The sequence below is a fragment of the Harpegnathos saltator genome, unplaced genomic scaffold, assembly GCF_003227715.2.
Source record: "Harpegnathos saltator strain DR-91 unplaced genomic scaffold, Hsal_v8.6 scaffold213, whole genome shotgun sequence".
Classification (NCBI taxonomy): domain Eukaryota; kingdom Metazoa; phylum Arthropoda; class Insecta; order Hymenoptera; family Formicidae; genus Harpegnathos; species Harpegnathos saltator.
The window spans coordinates 759,860-783,249 of NW_020229999.1; the positions used below are offsets into that span (position 1 = coordinate 759,860).

At 51.1% G+C, this 23,390-nt stretch overlaps 1 protein-coding gene across 1 annotated transcript; it reads left to right on the top strand.

The window, feature by feature from the left end:
* The first annotated feature begins 456 nt into the window (after nt 1–456).
* On the top strand, nt 457–22,262 carry flz (transmembrane serine protease filzig). The gene is made up of 8 exons (XM_011152299.2): nt 457–1,674; nt 11,094–11,187; nt 15,896–18,342; nt 18,880–19,324; nt 19,848–20,037; nt 20,418–20,683; nt 20,984–21,138; nt 21,716–22,262. Exons 1-8 carry the CDS (start codon nt 1,666–1,668, stop codon nt 21,875–21,877), a joined length of 3,768 nt encoding a protein of 1,255 aa, XP_011150601.1. The 5' UTR covers nt 457–1,665; the 3' UTR covers nt 21,878–22,262.
* The last annotated feature ends 1,128 nt before the right edge of the window (nt 22,263–23,390 follow it).

Here is a 23,390-nt window from a genome sequence, read left to right on the forward strand (position 1 = left end):
GGAATATCGGTACCCGAGAGAGAACGGATTTCGCGCGGCTCCGTGACAATGTTATCTTCGTCAGAACTATGTTCTTTACGGTCTAACCATGACATTTCCTTAACTGTTTTCCACGAGCGTGTGCTCGGCTGGATACGTGGAGAACAAATTTTCACGCGCATTAGCAGACCCCCGGAGATATCCCGTGGTCCGTTAGCGATGCCTATCGGTACCTCCGCTCAAAGACGAAGAAACCGTCCGAGGCGTTCCAGAGTAATCCGCCGCTCTCGTTATCAGACGCGAATGCCGCTTTCGTGTGATACGCGTAGCGCACGAGTGTCGTTAACGTGACTCGGCATCAACGGAAGTATCAACCGGTGGCCGATGGTCTGTGTGTGTGTGTGTGTGTGTGTGTGTGTGTGTGTGTGTGTGTGTGTGTGTGTGTGTGTGTGTGTGTGTGTGTGTGTGTGCATCATCAGGCAAACATCTCTAGCGATTCCGTCAGCTGACCGGCTACACGACTCTTCATCCGTCCGATTCCGAACCGTCCGAATTCCGCCAAAAGCGCCGCTCTTGCCCGCGCTGTCTCTCGAAAGAGGATACCGCCGGGGGGAGGACCGCGACCGTTCGTCTGGTTTCCACGGCGTATCGCGTAGCGTTTCCTGAATGGGCAGACAGAACCTGGAGCGGCCAAGACGGCCGTTGGATGAGTAGGACAGTGTGTCGCCATCCTGCACGTTGGGGCCCCGTTCTTCTCCACGTGACCTGGCCACTGACCCACTTTGGTTTCTCCAAGTCTCCCCCTTCTCTCTTCCTCTTTCTCTCTTCCTCTCTGCTCTATCTTTCTTTCTCTGACCGATGGTGCCCTCTCTTCTTGCCCCTGCCCTTCTCTCTCTTCTTCTTCCTCCTCCTCCTCCTCCTTCACCGTTGCCACCTGTACCACCTCCGCCCCCTCGACAGCTCCTGTCCTCCGCGAAGCGGTCCCCCTTCTTCCTCTTCTTCGATCGGACTACCGTCGAACGCGCCTCCGTTGCCTCCACCATGAACGACCTCCACCACCGACCGGGCATCAGCCACCACCACTGATCTTCGTCGTCGAAGGCGCCGCTTATGACTTAGCCATGCGACTCCAGCACATGCCGTGGCCAGACAGGTACCATCCCGTTTGCTAGCCGGATGGACGATCGTCGCGCGGTACAGATCGGTCGGAGCGCGTAAGAGTCAACAGACGAGACCGCCGGGGACGAGAGTGCCCTCGATCGCCGATGCTGACACGGTCGGCGAGTGCTCGGGGCGCGCGCGACACAGACGGAATCCGAGGATCGCGGGGATCGCGAGCACCGACTCGAAATCCGATCTCGAGCAAGACCGCGACCGGGGCAGGTAGATCCGCGATCGGTAATTGGCGTAGCGCGTGGTCGGCAAGCCGATCGGCAAACCGCGACGAAGTTCAGTGAGGAAGTGCGGGAGGTAGAGCGGACGGTAGGAGGCAACGGTGAGCCCGGAAGGCAGGAGCTGAAGAAGGTATCCGGAAGGGACGTTTTGAGCAGTGGCAGCAAGGGCAAGGTCGCGTTTTCTCTGCGCAGCGGAAGCGGACCGTCGGCGGAGCGGGCTCGTCTGCCGGAATTTAAGCGACGTTATGAGACGCGCTTAACGCGCGGGCCCTCTCGCTTGCAAGCAAGGTTAATGCGCACGGTAAGTGGCTCGGCTCTTCAGGGGTTGTTTGATCGATGGCGGGGCCGGTGAGACGGATGACGGAGGTCGTTCCCGTTGCATGCTGGCTTGAGCGGTTTGCGTCGCTTCGTCTTTGTCACGCATTCTCGTTCCGGTGGTCTTTGGAGAACGCGTATTTGCATTTGAATGGACCGGAAAGTTCATTGTCGCGACTCGATATTATAATTGTGGATTATGTGCGCTTTGATGGAATTGCGTGTGTCTGCGACCCGCGAAAAATGTACTCGCGATGGAACACTCGTGCGGGACTTATCAGAGAGGGTCCCTGGCGATAGTTCGTGTTAATTTAACGCCGGTGATTATTTAATTCGCCAATTTATTACCGCCCTTTCGGTAAATTATTGGAAAATTCAACGTGTTGCCGCAAAATCGGCTTATCCCATACGATTAATATACATATATTCGACGATTCGGTGGATTGCGCGCGCGCACGAATAAATGATTAATTAATTCGCCGGAGAATTTGTATGTCATGCGATAGGCGTCGTTGCAAAAGCTCGAAGCTCGCTTGATCTTGATTCGTATTCACGGGATGGAGGGAGAAAATGGCGTTGGACTCGTCGTCGTCGTCGAGGGGTGAACCGGGGTCGCCCAGGTTCGCAGGATCGACCTGATGTCGCGGGAGAAAGTGCAACGGCGGGGTAATCGCGCGACGATGGAATTCAATATCGGCGAAGGGAACGCGCTTGATCAGACCGGCGCGGCGGCGGAAGATCGGAACCAGGACGTGATCGGAAATCGGCGTAATCGCGCGGACGATGATCTGATCGTGGAAACAGGAGAAAGCCTCTCCTGCCGACATTGGGCGACGGTAAACGAGGCATTCCGTACACTTCTATACGTAGAAGAACATTTGGCATGCTCCGTTGCACCGTGGCGTTTCAATCTCTCTCTCTCTCTCTCTCCCTCTATCCATCTCTTTCTTTCTGCCGCCCCTTTCTCCTCCTCCGCCACGAAGACGTCTAGTTTTTCCCCGTGTTCTTCATCCACGCGTCGTTAACCGCGCGACGTGGACGCGGCACGGCTCGGCGCGTTCCTCACGAGCTAGACGCCGAAAGTTGCAGGAAGATCTCCGGCGCACAAATCGATGACGCAAGTAACAGGTATCGACCTGGCTCGCGCGGACTTGCCCTCGTTTGCCGGCAGACGAGATACGCACGATGCACCGAGCATGAAGCGCACACCTGAGTCACGAGGAGTCAGTACGGCGAGCACGCATCGACGTGTGCACGAAGCAACCGCGAGATTGGCGAACACGGCGAATCACGCGTTTCAGACGACACGCGATGTCGTTTGGTACAGACTGTCGAGCTGATTGATTTCGAGCGCAATTTGAATCGCGCGATGGAAAAATATTCTGATCTCGAGGCATTGACATTCGATCCTCAAGCAGAGTTTACGGGCGGTTTCTTCTTATGGGATTTATGGATGTTTCATATTCCCGGCTATCTTCATCGAAAGAGAGGAGAAAATGGAGGTGTGTACATGTTTGTAATTTGATTGATACGCGGCACAGGATACCACCGTTTCTCGGATGCCCACGTTTACCGAATTATTCGGCTCTTATCGGCTCTTATTCATAAATTGGGGAATTCGATGGGAGACGGACATTCGGAGGATCGTGAGCGTGATGAACGGATTGAGACGCATTTTCACTTTTCGCGGACCCTGAAATTCCTCCGTGTCTGTCGAAAGAGACTCGACGAAATCTCACACATTGACCCCGAGCAGTACGCTTAACGCACACATCCTTTACGCACGTGCACGTCTGACGATGTGTACCTAACCCAGGTATGCGGTGGCGAGCTGTAACGGTTGTCGACGCTTCGACAGTTCGTTGTCGCTCTTTCCAATCATGTAGGCTGATTTGTGCATTTAACGTTTCTACGCGATGCCTTTTACCGTTTAACCCGCGGGAGAAAATTCGTAGCCGTAACACACGGCGCCTTCATGGCTAATTTAGGATGGCGCGCGAGCGCTCGAACTGGTCGCAAAAAAACGGGAAAAAATAATCCGTTACCAAAGCACGTAAATCTACCTCGCGACTCTCGCTCGAATGTAACGTAAGCAACGCGTGCGTTCTGTCAATGCGATTTTCATGTAAAATAAAAAGTCATTCGAAAGCGATTTTCCCGCCCCCAAACTCTCGGGCTATTGTGCGAATTCTCACGTGACCCAAAATACTGTAGCCAAAAAACGGATGTCAGAGAGGGAATATTTTACGTATATTCTAATCGACGTCAATAGTCAACAGAAACGTTACACTAATATTGTAATTTCCCACATAACATTGTAAGTGTTACGAGACAGAGTCTCGTCTTATGCCGCGTCTGCATTGTTAAGTGGGAAATTATAACATTGATGTAATCTTACTGTTACTCGATGTTCACTGGGACACACAACTAACTAACTAGGAAACGCAATTCTGACCGTCTGAAAGCATCTTATACAATCGACTGCTACGTGGTACAATGATGTACCAAGTTCCGTTAAAGTGCCAGATTTTTTTTAGATTGAGATGAGGTTCCCTCGTAGCGGAACTGCGTAAATAAACCGCAAAAACGGTCCCACGGCCTTCCGTGCGAGCATTGGCACGTGAACAACGTTAATGCACAATACCGGCTGTCACTTTCGATGTTTTATGCGGGAGACCGGTAGACCCCGGCAGAGGCTGTCGTGTCGAGCCGAGAGGCAGGAGCCGATCGGTTTTGCACGAACGACCGCGCTCGAAATGTCTGAAACGATCGAGTGAAAGCGGAGACTGTCTGCGGATCACAACGCGCCTCAAGTCGTTTCACGGTCTCGTCGCGGCTTCTGTGATCCATTCGAATGGCACGGATTTCCTACTTTCTCGATTATTTCGCTAATCACCGTCGCTCGATAATCGACGCTCGTATTCGCGCTCGAGGAGAAAATGGAGGCCAAAGATGTCCCCTTCCCCCACCCGCCGGTCGGTTCCGATTAATTTGAATCGTCCGCGATTGCGAATGCGCTCGAAACGAGGTTGATCGTGAATCTTTTCTTCGCAGCGTAGCGCGAAGAAAAGAGAAAAGAAAGCGAACGAGAGAAAAAAGAAACAAATCATCCTTTCTCTCATTTGTCAAATGAAATCCGGCCGTCGAGTCGTCGGCGGAGAGGAAAGGAAAAAAGAAATACGTTTAATTAATACGACAAAGGCATCGACTATTAATGAAGACGTCATTAACGTTCGAATCTGTAATAACGGTCGTTAGTGTCTCCCGTCGGTTTTTAAAGCAGTCATTAACTGCTGGGCGCGGATCGCCCGTCGGCGATCGATAGCGGTTCCTTCGAACCCTGTTCGAATTCAGGATCTCTGCGAGGATCCATCAGCAACGACAGATTGACGACGCGGTCGCAAGGACCGTCGAGAGCGCGAGGCTGCGCCACGCACAATCGGGTCACCCAGATCCAATAAACGCGAGAGACGCCGAACTGAGCTTTCTCCGCGGTCCCGTCGAGCTATGCGTTCCGCGGCACGCGTGAAGGTGCATCGACGTCGCGCTCGCCTCGCGCACTCTCGTCCCCCCGACATTGACGGACGGCCAATGAACGCGGAAGAATTTTCGACGTGGAGTCGACTTCGACGAGAGAGGTCGACGGAGAGGATCTCGGCGAGGATCTCGGTGAGGATCCGCGCCAGCGGCGGCGGCGGCGGCGGCGGCGGCGGCGGCCAACGAGGATCCTCGCCGAACGCGTGGGACCCTCTCGGCGCGTTTTCCCGCCGTATACATTATTTTTTTCCCCGGCTTGCCGAGAATTCCCGCGAGCGCGTACGGCAGGTACAACGCGCGCGACGGCGCCTTGCCGGCAGTAAAACACACCGCGGAGGACTCGTTTACCATTGATCGCCGCGGCAGATAGCTCGGAAAGTGCGCGGGGAATGTTAACGTCGTCTGTCCAGCGCTGGCTGCGACCACTACCACCGCCACCGCCACCGCCACCGTCAAGGGGTGGAAACATTACAACGACGAGAACGAGTGGTAGAGAACGCGCCTGTGGGGAAACGGTTTTAGAAGAGCGCGAGGAGGAATGCATGCGGTGGAGAGTATTTTTAATTAAAAACACGAGACTCGCGTGGAAATATAGGAAGTGAAGATTAATATGAGTAAGAGAGAGAGAGAACGCGAGCAAAGGCGACCAACAGAGGCGCCTAGCAGATTTTAAATTTATCGCGCTCGGCTGACGCACACTATTTTCAGTACAATGAGGTTTGATTATACTCGCACAATATACGAACAGACGTGTGAGCAATGTCCTTCGCATTGCGTAGAAATTTGCCCGCAGCGCAGATTATGACTAGATCCCATTCTTGTCGCAAGCATACGGTTCTCCGTTTAAAACCGACACAGAAATATCACGGGAACTGGCTATTTTGCTTCACACAGTCGCTAACGTCTGTTATTGACAGACCACTGTCAGGTCGCGATTGAATGGTACGCGTTTACGTTTAGTTTACAAATATATAAAGTAATGTTACACGATCGGAAGCGCGCACCAGAGATGTTCGTAGCGGGGTAAAAATCGAGGGAGAAATGACACTCCAACCACGTGAAATACAAACCGGGAGATATATCGGGAAAACTTTGGGTTCCCCACTTGGAATCGCGCGTTTGAAACATTACAGTTCTAACTTGAACCTCGATTCCGGGAAATCATCCGGGATCCAAAGTAGATCCCGAGAAAATGCTCCACGCGCGGCCGGTCTTATCCTTCGTCCTTCGAGATTCGCGAAATGGAGAAAATGCCGGGGGAGGGGGAGAAATGGATTTCCCGCGAACGCGTAATCGCGATCGATCGCTTCATATCGCGCGCTCGCCATTTTGGGGGGGAATGATTACCGCGCTCATGTCTCGCGTTCGTCTTCGTCGCGATCGACGCGAAGAACGGCGAGAACCAGGAAGCGCTGCGCGCGAAAACGGAACACCTCCCAACGAAAGTGACTTCCGCATGCTCACACGACCGCGTGTGTGTGCGAAGGGCGAAGACGGCGGTGTTAACAGTGTATAACGCGCCGGTGTAACGTTCCCACGACGTAATCCGTACAAACGCGCCCGCGACTATGTTATTACCGCTGACGCGATAACGCCGCGTTATCGTCGCGCGATCGTCCCTGAGCCGCGGTAACTGTGAACAATGTAAACCACCGTGTTTAACCTTACCGTTTAACGTTCAGCGCTCAGCCGCGATGATTTACGGACGGATTATGCTAATAGTCCGGCTGCATCGTAATTTGCGCGCGCTGCTTCATTTCTGCGCGCTCTGTGCGAGACTCGCGCAGGGGAGACGCGCGAAAGTAAAATCGGGCGCGTGCCCGATGATTGTTACTCCTTGTCGTCCCTATGGAACTCGCGAAATGCGAATCGCTCTCGTCTCTGTGACGCGCTGTCGCGGGGTCTCTCTCATTCTCTCTCGGCTTTTCCTCGCGCGCGCTCGCCGGAACAATTAAAACGTAAATGTGCTATCGCGCTGTATTTAGAACGAATTGACGCGGCGATAATGCGGCGCTTAATTAAATTAGCATAACACGTTTGATCGACGAGTCGCGTTAATCCGGCCGGATGTTCCGATACTTTTGGGTTAGCAGGCGAGAGAGGTTTAATAGTCAACATCGGTGCTCTCTCGCATCGCGCGTCCGCCGCCACCGCCGCCGCATCGTCCAGTTCACTTTAACGGATCGCACTAAAAATCAGAGCGGCACCATTTATACGGAGTCATCGTGTGGCTTGTGCGTTAAAACCATTATTCAGCACAACCCAAGCGTCACTCGCTGTTTTATTTAAATCCCACGACAAGCCCGTTGTGCGCCGCGATTTGTCTCAATCAACTGCGATCAAAACCAGATTTCACGTTGCGCGAGAGAGCGCGCGCACTCGCGACCACAATGAGACTCGCTTTCTCGCGACCCACGCTCGCAATTACCTCTGGAATTTCAGGATACACAGAGAATTTTCGAAATGTCGAGCGGCGTTCCGGGGATCGGCGCGGTGGTCGTCTATAATTTCGAAATCTCGCGATTCGACGTGAAACGCGCGAGCTCGAAAGCCGGAATCCTGAAATTCGCGTGCTCTCCTTCGCTCTTCTCTTCCTCTCGCGACTCGGTTTTTGAATGAACGGCACACATCGATAATCACGTACACACACGGTATTCAGGATTCAATTAATTAACCAGAAGATTTTTCGAAATCTTCGGAATGATCCTTACTCGAGCGGTCTTCGCATGATCAAGGCGTACTCCGGTCGTCTGTAACCACCTTGTAAATCATAAGAATGACCGAGGACGTCTCTTAGGTGCACTAGGAAAAATGTATTGTTGCGTGAACCAAAATTTTGTTGTAACAACAAAATAATTTGGTTAAAATATGCCCAACAAAACTGTTTAGTTCCTGTAAACAAATATCTTTCTTTGATTACGATTTGTTCATATAACGTAATAATTTTGTTATAGCAACCAGAAAGCTTTAACTATATGAATTTTGTTAAAAATACTATAATTTTTTCTTAATATATAAAATCTAAATTTTAGTGCACAGAAAGACAAAATAGTATTCATTGGGCATTATTTTAGTTTATGTAAAATAATACTTTGTTATTATGTAATTTTTATGGATAAAATAATTAAAATGCTTAATTTTTATACATGAAGTCTAAGAACAAAATCATTTGGCCCGGAGAACAAAGCAGAAAAATATATTTAATTGAGACAATTAAATATTTTGTTGTATAAAATAAGATATTTGGTTGCTATTAAAAAATGCCTCAACTAAACAGTTTTGTTAGAGATGCTAAATTTTTTTTCATAGTGTGTGCACTGCTGGAGTCTTCGGTCGCGTCGGTGCACCTATCCTGGTGCACGATTTATCCTGGATCTTCTCAGTGACAGTTCGGTAAGGTGACTCCGATCACTCACCCTTGCCCCGCGACGAAACAGTGGGCTTTAATGGGTTACCCAATAAGGGGCCGCGGGAATGGGACAGAACGGGGGCGAATTGGTAGAACTGGGTTAGCAGTGCCTTGGTGGAGCTGCGTTAAAGCGATCAGCGGCGCTCGCCAACTCATTCTTTCTCTCTCCCGCGCTTGTCGTCGTCCGTTCTCCGCTCATCTCTCGCGTTCGTCAGAGCGACCTCCACTCCCCGCCGCGAACATCTCACCGGCGACGTTACACACCTTCAGGTTCCTCCGATACCCCACACTTCGTCCCCGTTCCTCCTCCGCCCGGTTGCGACTATCGCACACGTCGGGCCTGTGACTGACTATAACGGGATCCCGGTAACACGCATGCAGTCCGCGCGCGCGTGAGTGTGCTCGCGTGTGAGAGCGTGAACCTCCTGCCGAGAGGAGGAAGAGATAGGTCCAGGGCAATGTTCCTCCTCATTTTTCGAGCGGCGCGTGAGTGCAGGAGGCCCGTGTGTGGTGCAGGCCTAAGGCGTGGAATTACGTGGCGATTTACGGGAACGTGTGCGATTCGGCTAAAGTAAGGACGGCAAAATCGCGTCTCGTCTCGTCGCTCGTCGCGTCGCGGTCTACGTTTAACGATGTCGTTCCGCCTCGCCTCACCTCGCCTCGTCTCACGCCTGATGTCACTCGTCTGCTTTTTTAATACGGCTATCGCTGAAACGCGATTGTAAACTTTCAAAATGGCCGCGCGTGTACTCCTTGTAAACTATAACAGCGCCTGAAACGTCGGTTCTTTCGCATCTTGTGAACATTATTAATAGACCTGCTCGCGTACACAGACACGCACACGGCTACACTATTTAAGCTTTTCTTTTCATGTGCAAGCATAATATGCACAACGTAGAGTAAACACGGATCGATGCCTCCACTACTGCGTATGTTACACACAGAAGAGGCATCGATCCGTGTTTGTGAAATATTATGGACCTCGGTGTTAACCCTTCACATATTCAGCCTCTTCGTAAAAGACATTAAATTATTAACCATTGTTGTACTCGCGTCCGACCGTGTGGATCAATGGATTACATAAATTAAAACGGCAAGCTGCGCGAACCGATTGTTAAGCGACATTGCGCGCTTTACAATAGAATTAATTTTCATAAAACCGTGCGCACACTGCGGCGGTGGCATTTGTCTTGGGCATATATTCGCGTCATAATCGTACCGAATTTAATTAAAACCGCGATTTGCAATTCTATTTGATGTGACATTACATTACATATTATCTTTCGATTTAATACAGTAATTAATATTTATCTTGTGCATAACGTTTGCGCGCATGTATCGCGCATTACGATCGCTCGGCTTTTCAATTAAATTCTAAAAATATGTCGGCACATGTACTTACATACAAAAAAACCGCGGGCTTTTCAGCGACAAACAAATATACGATTTAACGCGTATATGTGTCGTGGCAAAATAAGTAATTATCAGTAGGCAGGTAGGTGGATAAAACGTAAAGTCGATTAAGCGAGCCCCAGGGCCGGTGCGAGCTCATCATCTTCACGGCTTCCAGTTTTTCTGACATACTCGCGAGGCTGATATTTCTGTACCGTTACGAAGGACAAATATGTACACCGATCTGGTAACCAGATCTGGAAAGTTACGACTGGCGAACGATCGCCGTATATCGAGAGACCGAACTGAAAACGATGCGAATTTTACGCGGCGGTCGATCGGCGCGGAGGTTTATTCTCGCAAATTGCACGATCGGCGTCCCGGAAGAAAAATAACGCGTAATAATAAAACAGGTATCTCGTTTCGACGTAACGTATCTTTCGGTTTCGACGAATTTTGTACCTGTATTCATTGATATTATCATAGAAGCGGGGGGAATAAGTGTGTGTAGCGCTCGATGCGCAGCTCGATTGTCCAATTATACGTGATATCGTGAGAGGAATTCCAACTGCAAAGGGAAAATTGCAACCTGCCGTCTATTTTCTCTCACGTGGATACACAAGTGCATGTGTATTTTACGTCGCCTTTTACATCTCAAAGTCGGGTTTAACACTGAAGTGTACTTTAAGACCGTCGTCGAGCCGGCGTCACGGGCCACTTTTATAAATAAATTAACGTTCACTTAAAGCAGAGCTACCTTTATGCTCGAGGAGAATTTTGTTTTTCTTTTCCTTTTCTTTATTTAACGCCGTGCTAATCTCTCCGAGACATTTAATATCCCCTCCACGTGTGTAGAATGTTCTCGAGACGCCTTCGCCAAATTCAAACAGCATATTCTGCTGATCGTATTTAGCGAAAAAAAAAATATCTCATAAGTCCAAGTCCGTAAATGCGTCGTTTCTTCGAATTACGCGCGTCAGTTGTGCATTAGCGATGCACCCGAATCTCCCGAGATATAAAAATGTCTGTTTCTTGAATAATTAATATACCGATCTGCTTGATTACAGATGGCTGTTGAGAAAGGTGTATGTTGGTGTCCGCTGTTCGTCCTCCTCACTCTGACATGCATCTCCTCTCACTCATGGACGCCCCAGAATGAAGGTAATTAGGATAATTGGTACCGACATGCATTCTGCTACGTTCGCGTTAGCAATTATCGTTAATAGCGTTGAACGATATTTTATCGCCGGTTGGGGGCAGCTTGTCGCCCCATGTGTATCGTTTGAAAAGTTAATGTACAGCTAAAATATATGAGCGTATTACAAAGACCGGGATAATAAGGTCCGGATCGTACAAATGAAATTCGCATACGATAGCGCTTCACTAAACGCTCTATGCCGTGCAGACAATAAAGCTGTCGTCGTCACGAACGTCAGAGAATGATGAATACATGAGAAAGGCAGAAACAAGGCAGACTCGAGGATTTCTACTTTTACAAATTGTTCTCGTCGCGTTAATATGCACGCCGCGGCGCGGCTCGCACCGCAAAATGATACGTTAAAGTACGACAGTCGGCAGTCATTACTGACACCGAATTCTACTTTCCGTCTTTCTTTGAGGAAAATCAACGACAGAGAGGCGAGCCGCGGCGGAAGGAGCTTTTCGCTGTACGCCGCTTATTCCGGCCGCGTTGGGGCGTAGACGAGGTGAAATTCGATTTTCTGCCGAGCTGCGCGAATATCGGTGTCGCTCCTCCTCGGTCCTTTTCGTCGAGCGCGCCGCGAGAGGGAAGGTCAAGGGTCGCCCGGGGAAACCGCTCGCGCTCGCGCTCGCGACATTTCACGTTTCACCGACGCAGCGTTTCTTTAGGGAAAATTTTCACACGACAAATATTGACATCGAATTCTACTTAGGCCTCGCTGCCCCGGGAAAGTAGCGCGGAAATATTAGTGCGGGATGCGTCGCATAAAAATTTTACGAGACCTCTCGATTGCGGCTCACGGCTTGCACAGTTACGTTAAAGGTATTATCTGTACACAAAGTACCGCAGAGTTCTCATCACTTATTCTCCCGAGTGCGCGCACATTCGAGAGGAAACTCAAGAAAAGTAGTTCTAATGGCCGCCTGGTAGTTTAACATGATAAATTAAGGGTGAGGTTTCAGCAAATGGAAAACCTCCAAGGATGAGAGAGAGAGAGAGAGAGAGAAAAGCTGAAACTTCTTCTCTCCCGAGGCCAATTCAAATGGAACTTTTAATGTCACAGGAATTAAATTATGTTTCGAGATTCTACGGAGCGTTTGACGTCGCGAGTGCGCAATTCACGAATGGATAACAAAATCACGCGCGTGGCTTTCGCGGGTAGAAGAAGAATTTGGAATTTCGCAAAATCCGCGCGTAGGAGGATCCCGCGAATTCTGGGGCGTCCTATATAATAATCGCGAATCCGATAACGTGGCGTATCGACCGCGTCACGTACGAATATATCAATGTGTCGCTACCGTGGCTGAAAGAAATTCTCGCGACTCTCACGACTCGGCGCTCGCGAAGATTAACTTGCGACCCATGCGGCGCTTCGCATACCGAACGTGCAACACCACATTTGAATGCTCATTAGCGAATGCCGGCGACGTCGCCCTATATATCGGAAATTCACCTTTCTCCACTTTCGCGGGTTGATTTGTGTCAAGAGAATTTACGACGCGCGTCGCTTGAGCGAGCATGCGAACACGCGCGCGCGTGCGAGCGCGCTCGGCATCCTTCGTGACATTTACAGCTCTGTGATAATTTATCATATATCATGCTTTTTCCCGCGCGAACGCCAGCGAGACTTTTACGCTGCGCTACACTTTCGCGATCCATTTGCGCCGTCGAATCTCTACGGGCTCGATTGAACATCGCGTATTTTCCCCGAGAGCGCGTTTGTCGCGCGCGCATGCATATGTGTGAATTATATATATATGTATCTGGGCAGTATGAAATTTGATTCACGAGAAATCAAGATCTCAATCGCGCGCGACGGGCTCGATGATGCAACGACCATTTCTCACCTGCTGATCGCCCGTAAAGTATGACGAGCTCTTCGCATCTCGCAATTTCCTCTCTCGACCGCCGTCTGCGGATTATCGCGGTGAATCTGCAGGAACTATCAAATCTCGGCCGAGGCGGTAAAACGCGCAGTAGCAAAATTTCTCATGGAGACTTTTAAGTAATCCTCATATTACCCTTGCCGCTTATTTATCTTAAAGCGCACCCTGTACACACCGGTGCAAACATATGCGCGTCCTGGGAAATGCACACTGGGGGATGCAAAGAGCTCGGTCGTTTTAATTATTAAAGGACTGCCTGCGCATTTTGCGATATTACGTCGTTTGGAGCATCTCATAATAAAATATAAGAAAGATCAATAAGAAACAATAATTATAAGAAGCTATCGATCTGTCGTCGGTCACGCGCGTTAGTGCGTCGCATTTTTCGGCACGAAACATGATTTGCATAACGTAGCTGAATTGTACGCGTTCGTTTACGAGCGGACGGATCCCACGCAGCGTTCGGCAGGGCAACATTGTGCGTTCGATTGAACTCGCATGAATAATTCGCGAAACCTCGCTGGCTCGCCGAGCTTTTGGTGGCCGTGCATCCTTGATGCGGCCGCTTCCCGTTTTACGTCCGCCGCTGCATTATACATCGGGCCGATCGAGCTGACGTATTTAACGCTCGTCGACTCGTTACGTCACGGGAATGAATCGGAACGACGACGCGTCTTCGGGGTGTCTCGGCTCGCTCGGACTTGTCGCTAAGTGGCGCGTCACGTGCTCGCGTAACGTCCGTCGTCACGTAGCCAGGCCATATTTCGCGAGCGTGCGCAATCCCGCGGTTGATCTAAATTGCAAATTGCACTCTCTTTCCCGCGTCGCGTGGAAAAGAAAGTTGCCGGTTCCGGCGCGCCGCGGCGGCCGCCGGGGAGATACGCCAATTTCCGCGCGCGAAAACACGTCACTGCAATCCGCGACGTCGAACGGGGAACGACGAGCAATGGCCGAGCAGTCTGCCCGAGTTTCAGCGCACCAAGCTTCAGTGAAAATGATGTCCGTCGAATTTTACAGGTCTACAATTGTTAATAATTTCAGCGTCCGCCATTGTCCGTCCCGTTCGCACGACGCTTTTCACCGCTGAGATTCGCCGAGTTTCGCCGATATTTCCGTCATTCGTAGCATTACTATTTTTATTGTCTCTTCTACGTGATCGCTTCTACGCGTCGATACTTCTTTCACGCGTCACACCTCGTTCTTCCTCTTTATTCCGAGAGCCCGCGGGGGCTCGAAAGGCGGCCCCGAGGGGAGCCGGAAGAACGTCCGGGGAATTGGGACGTCTTTTGAAGCAATTTCACGGCGAGTTCTCGACACGCCTGGGTATGCGCTGTTTATTTAGGCGGGCGGACGCGGCATACCGATGACGATGAGCACGGACTCGCGATTCGTGTAAAATGCGCGGGCCCGCGCATAGCAAAATCTGGCACGCCACGAGTCCACCCAGACAGGCATCGCGAACGGATCGCGGAGTAGGTCATCATATATCGGCAGTGTGCAAGCGTGTAGAAGAAGGCACGTGCGGAGCCTACATGCTTGCTCGTCTATACTTCGGTCAGCTAAGCATAACCGGAGAAGATAGCCGCGTATGTGCACAGCCACACACGCGGACGCGTGTACATCTTCTTAACCGATGTTTCCTCGCCGTGTACCTCGGCATTAACGCGCGATACCGTCGATGATTCATATTTTCTCGCTCGCTCGCGAATAAACGCGCGCGACTGCGCACGAGAAAAAAAGAGACGAGGAAGAGAGAGAGAGAGAGAGAGAGAACGTATTAGCGTGAACACTTTATCGGAGCTATCTCGGCGAAAGAAGCTATAAACACGATTTGCCGAGGAAATAACTTTCGCGCGTGTCTTCTCTCTCTCTCTCTCTCTCTCTCTCTCTCTCTCTCTCTCTTTCTCTCACTTTCTCTCTGTCTCTTTTAAAACGGATTCGACGTACGACGTGTCTAAAGTGCGGCTGTTTTATAGAGATCGCGCGCGCTCATCGCCGGCTGCCGTCTTCGCGATTGCAACATCGGCCGGAAACGGAATCGTCGCGGAATAAACGGCGTCCGTGTATTTTTAGTCCGGCGCGAAAACGGCGGTTAGGTTATTTAAACGTCCGCGCAGCCACACGGATGCGCATTGACGTGTCGATATAAATCTCCGATCGCGCGTGGCCCGATATATCCGATTTTTCTTCGAGGGTGAGTTGCAATTTGGGGCAGCGTTCGCGAGCTACGCGAACGCGATACTCTTCCACAACCCAAATACCAAACGGAGCGGTCTTTAGGAGCCTCCTCTTCGCGTCATGCGACGCGATGTGCCCGGAATAATAATGATTAATTGTAATTATTTATGAGATGGAAATTGCAGCCTCTATCTTTCTCTCCCTCCCTCCTCTCTTCGTCGTTCTCCTCTCAGAGTCAGAGTGGAATTTTTCGAAAATGTGAAGCGCACGTATAAAATACAAACACATTTCACGTACATTTCTTGTTAGCTTTCGTACTTTGCGGCTCCTCTAAACGGAAATCCTCTCGAGGATAAAATTCGACTTGTGTGCTCTATTTTCGAGCTCCTCCCGAGCTCCCCTCTCCCATCTCTTTGTCCCCTTGCATGTAGCTTGATAGATTCATATATTCAAATTTGATTAAAGTACCATTCAAACGCGATGCAAATGCAATTCAGCCGCGTGGTGCGAAAGCGCGTGGTGTTCAATGGTGAGCAGGAAAGAAAGTAGAAGAACGACGAGCGTGTCGCGAGGAAGCTGACCTTTGACTCTAATTATTTCACAGGCAGAAAACTGTTCGGCGGCTACACGATAGTGCCGAAGGCGTGCCGGCCTACAATGCCTCCGCGCGTCAAGTCGAGCGAGCCGGCGATATGCATGTTCAATTACGAATGCACGCGACGCAATGGCGAGGTCGTCGGCGCCTGCATGGACGGCTTCCTCTTCGGTGCGTGCTGCCAATTACCGCCGAGGAGCCCGGCGAACGGAAACGGCGACTTGCCCGCCACCGAAGAGCTCCTAGGCCTGCACCAGATCGACCACGTACCCGACATACCCATCCTGTTGAACCCAGACGGCACACCGGTCGGCATGTCGCTACCGCCGAGCGGCGAGATCACGAAGACCGACAAGCCGAGCGTCTCGAATCACTTGAACGGCGCCGAGACCACGTACACGAAGATCTCCAGCTCGAATCAGGCCTCGATGTCGCACGATGACGCGACGAGCAATCCTGAGAAGACGCCCGTGCAACCGGACGTCAGCCACTTGGCCGAGGACTTCCCGGCTCTTCTGGGCCAGCAGGAGGTCATCGACGACCTGCGACTGCCGGGATTGTTGACTCATTCGGATTCCAATAACGACATTCAGGACCACCAAGACCTCTCCGCGATGAACCCGGTCACCACGTTGTTGAGCCCTGACCAGATTCTGCAGATAGCGGACCCCGTGGATCAACTACCGGCGCTGTTCTCCCAAGGGATCAGCAAGAACAACCATAGCGATCCGGAGACGATACTGCTGAACGAGAACGGCACGATGCTCGAAGAGCCGCACAACCCGGACGAGATCTTCCGACCCGTCACCGAGACGTCGGTCGACAAAAAGGTCACACAGGCTGGCGGCAGCACGTCGTCGGGCGCTTGGATTAAATTCACCGAACGGCCGTCGTCTCCCATTGTCAAGTCGACGTCTATATCAACGCAAGGTCCAAAGTCATCAACAACGCCGATGATGACGAGGATGCCCGTGGTGACCCAGATGTACGCGAATGCGCAGAGAATTACGAGCGACCCGTCTAGCACGCAGCTGACCATGACCAACACCTACGAGAAGCTGAGTACAATCGAAAAGAAGGTGTCCACGAGAATAGCGACCGACACCAACTCAATAGCGCTCGAGGTCACCACGCCGATGAGCGTGTCAAGCGCGAAGGACGACGAGTTGGTGAAGGTGCCGACCGTCGCCTACGATGGCATGCAACATACGTCTGGCAACAAGAAGAAGGACGACGTGCTCGACAAGGAGGAGATCGCCATTAATCACATCATCTCTATTTTGAATGACACGACACCGAACTCGGACGTGTCGGTGACGCTCCAGATGCCCAGCTCTTCCCCCGTTCAGGCTTGGGTGAGCATCGACGAGACGTCCAAACCCACCCATACCAAGATCACCTCTTTGAACTACCGTCCCACGACTCCCGCAACCCCCGCCATCCTCTCGACCTTCCCTTACACCTTCTACAAGCCCGGCTCGCTGCACAGGCCATCCTCGACGTACTACAATTACGAGCTGGTTCCTACGCCCGGCATCGAGACCACCTACGTGTCGCAGCCGAGCTCCAGTAACATATACGCCTCGCGGCCCTCCACGCAAACGACTTACGGTGCCTCCAGCAGCTTTGGCTACTCTAAACGACCTACGACGAACCCTCCGGCGCCGACGGTGATAGTTCTCGGGCCGCTCGGTACGGAATTCACCACGGAGACGACCCAGAAGCCGGCCACGAGGAAGCCCTCGAGCGGGAGCACCAAACCAGTCTCCAGCTCGATTAAGACCACGCCTGTCAGACCCACCATCGTCAGCACCAAGAAACCCAGCGTATCCACCACGATCACTCACAACATCAGCACCGTCATTTCCAACACCGCCAACAACAACGTGGTCTCCACCAGTTACATCAGCGTCAACCTCAAGGATGACACCAGCAGTGCGAAACCCAGCGTCGACATCAGCACCGAGTCGATCCAAACGTTGACGAGCACGAAGACCCGGCCGAGCACGAGGAAACCCGTCATCTGGACGACGATCTCCTCATGGTCCGAAAAGCCGACGTTCAATCTGAGACCGTCGACGCCCGGCCTCAGCTGGTCGAATGTGAACCTGACGCCGATCAACACGATAGTGCTGAAAGGCACGACAGACCGTACCGATGATCGTGACTCCACGAGGTTCACCACCGTCGCACCCTGCGACGACGAGACGGCGGCGCCCGACGACCTGATCAATTTCCCGCCAGTGCGCAATCCGAATCTCAACATCTCCGTGCCGATCTCGCAGCAGGAGAAGCCTACGATCGTCGAGACGTACAACAACACCGGCTACCCGGACATCGAGTTGATCAGCGAGAACGACATCCCGACGCCCACGTTCATCGAGGATGACGTTCTGACGAACAAGGTGGACGCTTTCGTCAACAAGATTATCGAGTCGCTACAGGGCAACTTCCAGGTAACGCGAACATTCGTCCGGCCGGAGAATTTATGCACTATCGCCGCCATCGTTCGACCGAGTTACAAGTCGCTTCGGTTTTTTACACGGAAGCGCTTGAACTTTCAGCGCTTTCAGCGATAGAAGCGTAGTGCTCCCTCGATTCGCATTAAAATCTCATTATTTCTGTACCGGATCCGGCTATGGGCGCCGATAGCCCGATTACCTTTGAACTTTCAGCTTTCTCCCTAAATCCCTGCTGCCGATAAATTTTAATGAATTTGAAAAACTTTCCGTTCCGCGAATCTCATCAAGCGCTGGTACACTTTTTAGTATCGCGCTGACGCTTTCTCCTCGTCGATTAATTTTGCCTCAAGATTTACATAAACGAGCAATAAAGACGCGATAAGAATATGTAAAATCTAGGTAAATAATATGTAAAATATATAATACCGTTAATAATATTCACTCTTGGAAATAAGCTGGAGAAAAGTACCGTGAAAAGTAACGCGCGATTATCTCGTCATCACTCTTTCTTCTTTTGGCTGGCTTCTCCAGAGTTTAAGCGACGTAGTCTACATCCGCAATGGCACCACAACGACTTCGGTGACACCCGCGACCGTGACGAAACGACCGACGGTCGGAGCGAGTAGCACGACGAAGAAACCGACGCGAAGAGCCACGACTCGACCACCATCTTCCTCGGTGACGACGAAGAAGCCATCGGTGACCACAAAGAGACCTACTCGTGCGACTCAGAGACCGTCGTCGGCTGAGAAACCAACGCGTCCTACTAAAGTGACTACTTCCAAACCTAAACCGAGCACGTTGCAGAGCGTTACGACCAAGAAACCTCAGACGACGACAAAACGTCCGAAACCGACCAGAAGAGTCACCACTCCGTCGCCCAGCAGCACGGAAACGACCATACTCGAAGAACAGAGTCTGAACGCGACCGAAAGCAACGCCGCGGAGGAGACCAACACGCCAGAATTTCGGAATCGTAAGTGAGCAATCGACATACGAATGTTGAGTTTCGTCATATCGAACGCCGTACCATTTGATCGTGTCATTAATTTTCATAACACCTTCTTAGTCAGTTCAGAAAATGCAAGAATCATAAGTAACAATGATGCAACAAACTAAGAACATCTAAAAAATAAAAAATTATTCGGTGGGGAATTACTGATAACATATATATTTATATATTAATATAATGCACACATATATATATATATTTTCCCATCGAGAATAAATTTTTCTCAAGAGAGAAAATATGTACATATATTTTTAAAAATCTGTAAATTCTTACAAAAGCCATTGTTTATTTTATTCGAAGAAAAGAATGATATTTAAATAAATACGTTATCAGAATACACATCCAGCGAATAAATATTTTTTATTTTCTGGATTTTTCTCCCGGTACGAATGATTGCAGTCGTTGATTTAATCACGATAAAATGCGATAAATTGCGATCGATACTACAGGCGATAACAAGTATAGGAGAGATTTTTCGCTTTGACAGAATGCGGCATGAGACCCCTAATATCGAGGGCGGGAAAAATAGTCGGCGGAAAGGGAGCAATGTTCGGAGAATGGCCATGGCAGGTATTGGTTCGCGAGGCTACCTGGCTCGGTCTGTTCACGAAGAATAAGTGCGGCGGTGTACTTATCACCGATAAGTACGTGATAACGGCGGCCCATTGCCAACCGGGGTAAGCTAGAGGAGGATTCTCTTTGAAACATTTCGTCGAAGGCCCCAGAAAGCATCTGCCGAGATAAAAATCGCTTGAATGTTATTGCTTCGTGGTTACTTTGTCATACGTTCGTGATATTTCAGCGCGCTCCAATGAATTTTATTTCGCTCCAATTTATTTAACCCCAGCTTTCGCACGTGTCACGATGTCGGATGTATAATTTTTTTACATCGCATATTTGATTCTCTTCTGGAGTCGTTATTCATTTTATAGCGCGGAGAGTCAATTTTAATTCGAGTCCCGACCTGCAACAGCTCCGACCTTTCACCTGTCGCGATATATCGCGAAGACACGAAGACATAAATATATTCGCAATCGCCTCGTCCGACTGTTCGCAGCTTCCTGGCGTCCTTGGTCGCCGTGTTCGGCGAGTTCGACATCTCGGGCGAGCTGGAGTCGAAGCGCAGCGTGACGAAGAACGTGCGCCGCGTGATCGTGAACCGCGGCTACGATCCGGCGACATTCGAGAATGACCTGGCGCTTCTCGAGCTGGAGACGCCGGTGCAATTCGACGAGCACATCGTGCCGATCTGCATGCCGGACGACGGCATCGACTTCACCGGTCGAATGGCCACGGTGACAGGCTGGGGCCGGCTCAAGTACAGTGCGTACCATCAATCCTCTCACGCGGCCAACTTGTTTGCTCGCGCACTACGAGTCGCGTAATACACATACGCGCGGAGGGATTTCTCGCGGGACTAAACAGAAAGAGACTGGGTAGAAAGTACGAAATGGAGCGGGTTAGCATGACGCGCGTTAGCATAGCGACGACGACTTTCACGACGGTGACTCTCGCGTGACCTCGTCGCACGCGCGCCGAATTCGGGCTCGCCTATTGCGACTTTCTTCCGGCGAGATTCGCCATGGTCAAGGTCCCCGCTAACGGTACCCTCGCGTTCGACAGATGGTGGCGTACCGTCGGTGCTGCAAGAGGTCCAGGTGCCCATTATGGAGAACTCCGTCTGCCAGGAGATGTTCCAAACCGCCGGCCACTCGAAGCTGATTCTGGAAAGCTTCCTCTGCGCCGGCTACGCCAACGGCCAGAAGGACTCCTGCGAGGTATTCGCACGCCTGACGATTTCGCTCCTCGCCGTGCTCGTTCGCGTATTACCGTTCTAATCGCTAAGGCCGCCCTTTCGACCCCTCCCCCTCCCCGCGAGGTCGAATGACATGATTACTCGCGGCTACGCGTGCCACGCGCATATCGCACTCGCGTTTACGATCTTATCGCGCGCATTCTACTTATTTTTATGATTTATTATCCCGCGATGGCTTTAATCCTTCAGCCCGCAGAGGGATGCGAGGTATATACTCCATGGCCATTAACCACGTTGCTTTCCCGATCTCGCGTTAGATAGCACGATTAGTCGACTTTATCGACGAGTGAGAAATTCATATTGGTACTTTTATTTCTCTTTTCATTCCTTAGGCTTTGGTCGTACGCGATTCGATTTATTCTTATTTCTCATCTCGAGCAGAGACGCGTCGGTGTGTTTCGTCTCTCAAGAGAGTTCCTCGTTCCTCCACAGAGGAACGAATAGAATTCTCTCACCCGTCCCGTAGCTTCGCTTAGCGTCAAAGTCAAGCTCCAAAGGAGCACCGTGTGCAGAAATTAATGATGTCTCTGTTGTTTTAGGGTGACAGCGGCGGCCCGCTGGTCATGCAGCGACCGGACGGCAGGTGGTTCCTGGTCGGGACCGTTTCTCATGGCATAAAATGCGCGGCCCCGTATCTACCGGGTGTGTACATGAGGACGACCTACTTCAAGCCCTGGCTGCACAGCATCACCGGCGTGTGAGGGGCTCTCCCTTCCCTTCGGTTGAGTCGCGTATTACGTGACGTATCACGCAAGCGGCACCAGTTTGCCATTTTGTATAAATGTACAAAGGAATACTAATTTATTTCCCCAGTCTCGGGATAGAGCGTACGAAAGCAATTAAGTAACACGCCCACGGAGGAAGCCGGGGGGGAGGGCTTTTCGTCCCTTCGGCTCTTCGGATTCTTAAGTAACAACGAGACCTCGCTCCTTCTCCTCGCACGCTGTCGCGTGCGCGTCTTCTTATTATTAACATCAGCGGAAGTGTAAACGCGCTCATAACACACAAGCGACAATCTCGCGCATCTCGTCTGAATACGAGCGACGAGAAAGAAGAGAGAGAGAGAGAGAGAGAGAGAGAGAGAGAGAGAGAGAGAGAGAGAGAGAGAGAGAGAGAGAGAGAGAGAGAGAGAGAGAGAGAGAGAGAGAGAGAGAGAGAGAGAGAGAGAGAGAGAGAGAGAGAGAAAGAAAGATACAGAGGAAGAGAGGGAGAGAGACAGGGTACACGGTGTTCTCGAGTTATTTAAATTTCGAAATAGGATTCCACGCGGAAACGTGGTCGCGAGGAGGCACCGCTTCTCGACGCGCAAGCAGTGGCCGACGTTGCATTTATGCGCTTCAATGTTTAAACACGTCCTCATGTGCACGTCTGTGTGCGTGTGTGCGCGCGTACAGGTACTCTGTTGCGCAGGGAGCCGGCTTTAAGGCGGATCAGGGTGTGTGCGCAGCTGAAGCCCCGAGTCTCGAAGTCGGAGATCTGCCGAGATCTGCACGAACGACGTCGTCTGTTTGCTGTTTCTTCCCACGATCGCAGAAGAGGAGATGCAAATGCAACCTTACGCGGTATCTCGCGGTGGTCGCTGCTCTCGGGGCTCTTTCGACGATTTAGCGACGATATTTCCTCGGCGGGAGTGTCGAGAGGTTCCGTCTGCTCGGAACCTCGGGGAATTAACTGGCCCGGACAGTTTTATCGTCGCGGAGAATCTTCACTACGAGCTAATGAAGATTCATTCGAATTCGCACCGGGATCAAAGTCTCGCTCTGTCCGGGGTACGCGCGACGTGAACTTTGACGGCGACCTCGCGTGTACTCGACACGAATAAATTCCACGTCGTGTGCCCCGCACACCCTCCTCGTATTTCACACCCCTGCCTCGCGGACGTTCCGCGCCGGCTTCGAGTGTACAGGTACAGGTGCCCGAAGACGAGCCTGCCAAACCTTTATTCACCCTTCTCTCTTTCTCTTCCCCGCCCCCTCTCTCGTTGTTGTATAGACGTTATTTATTAAATACATTTTTGTACGACACAAACGTGTGGTTATTTTATCACGTTTCATCGACACAGCCCGCCCGTACGGAAATAAAAGCAACCTGACGTCATGGCGCGACGCGACGGCACATTGCTCGAGAGATGACACAGCCTCATTAAAAATAGCGGTTAATTCTCCAAATCGATCATACTTTTAATATCCCCCCCGGTCATTACGTGTGAATGAC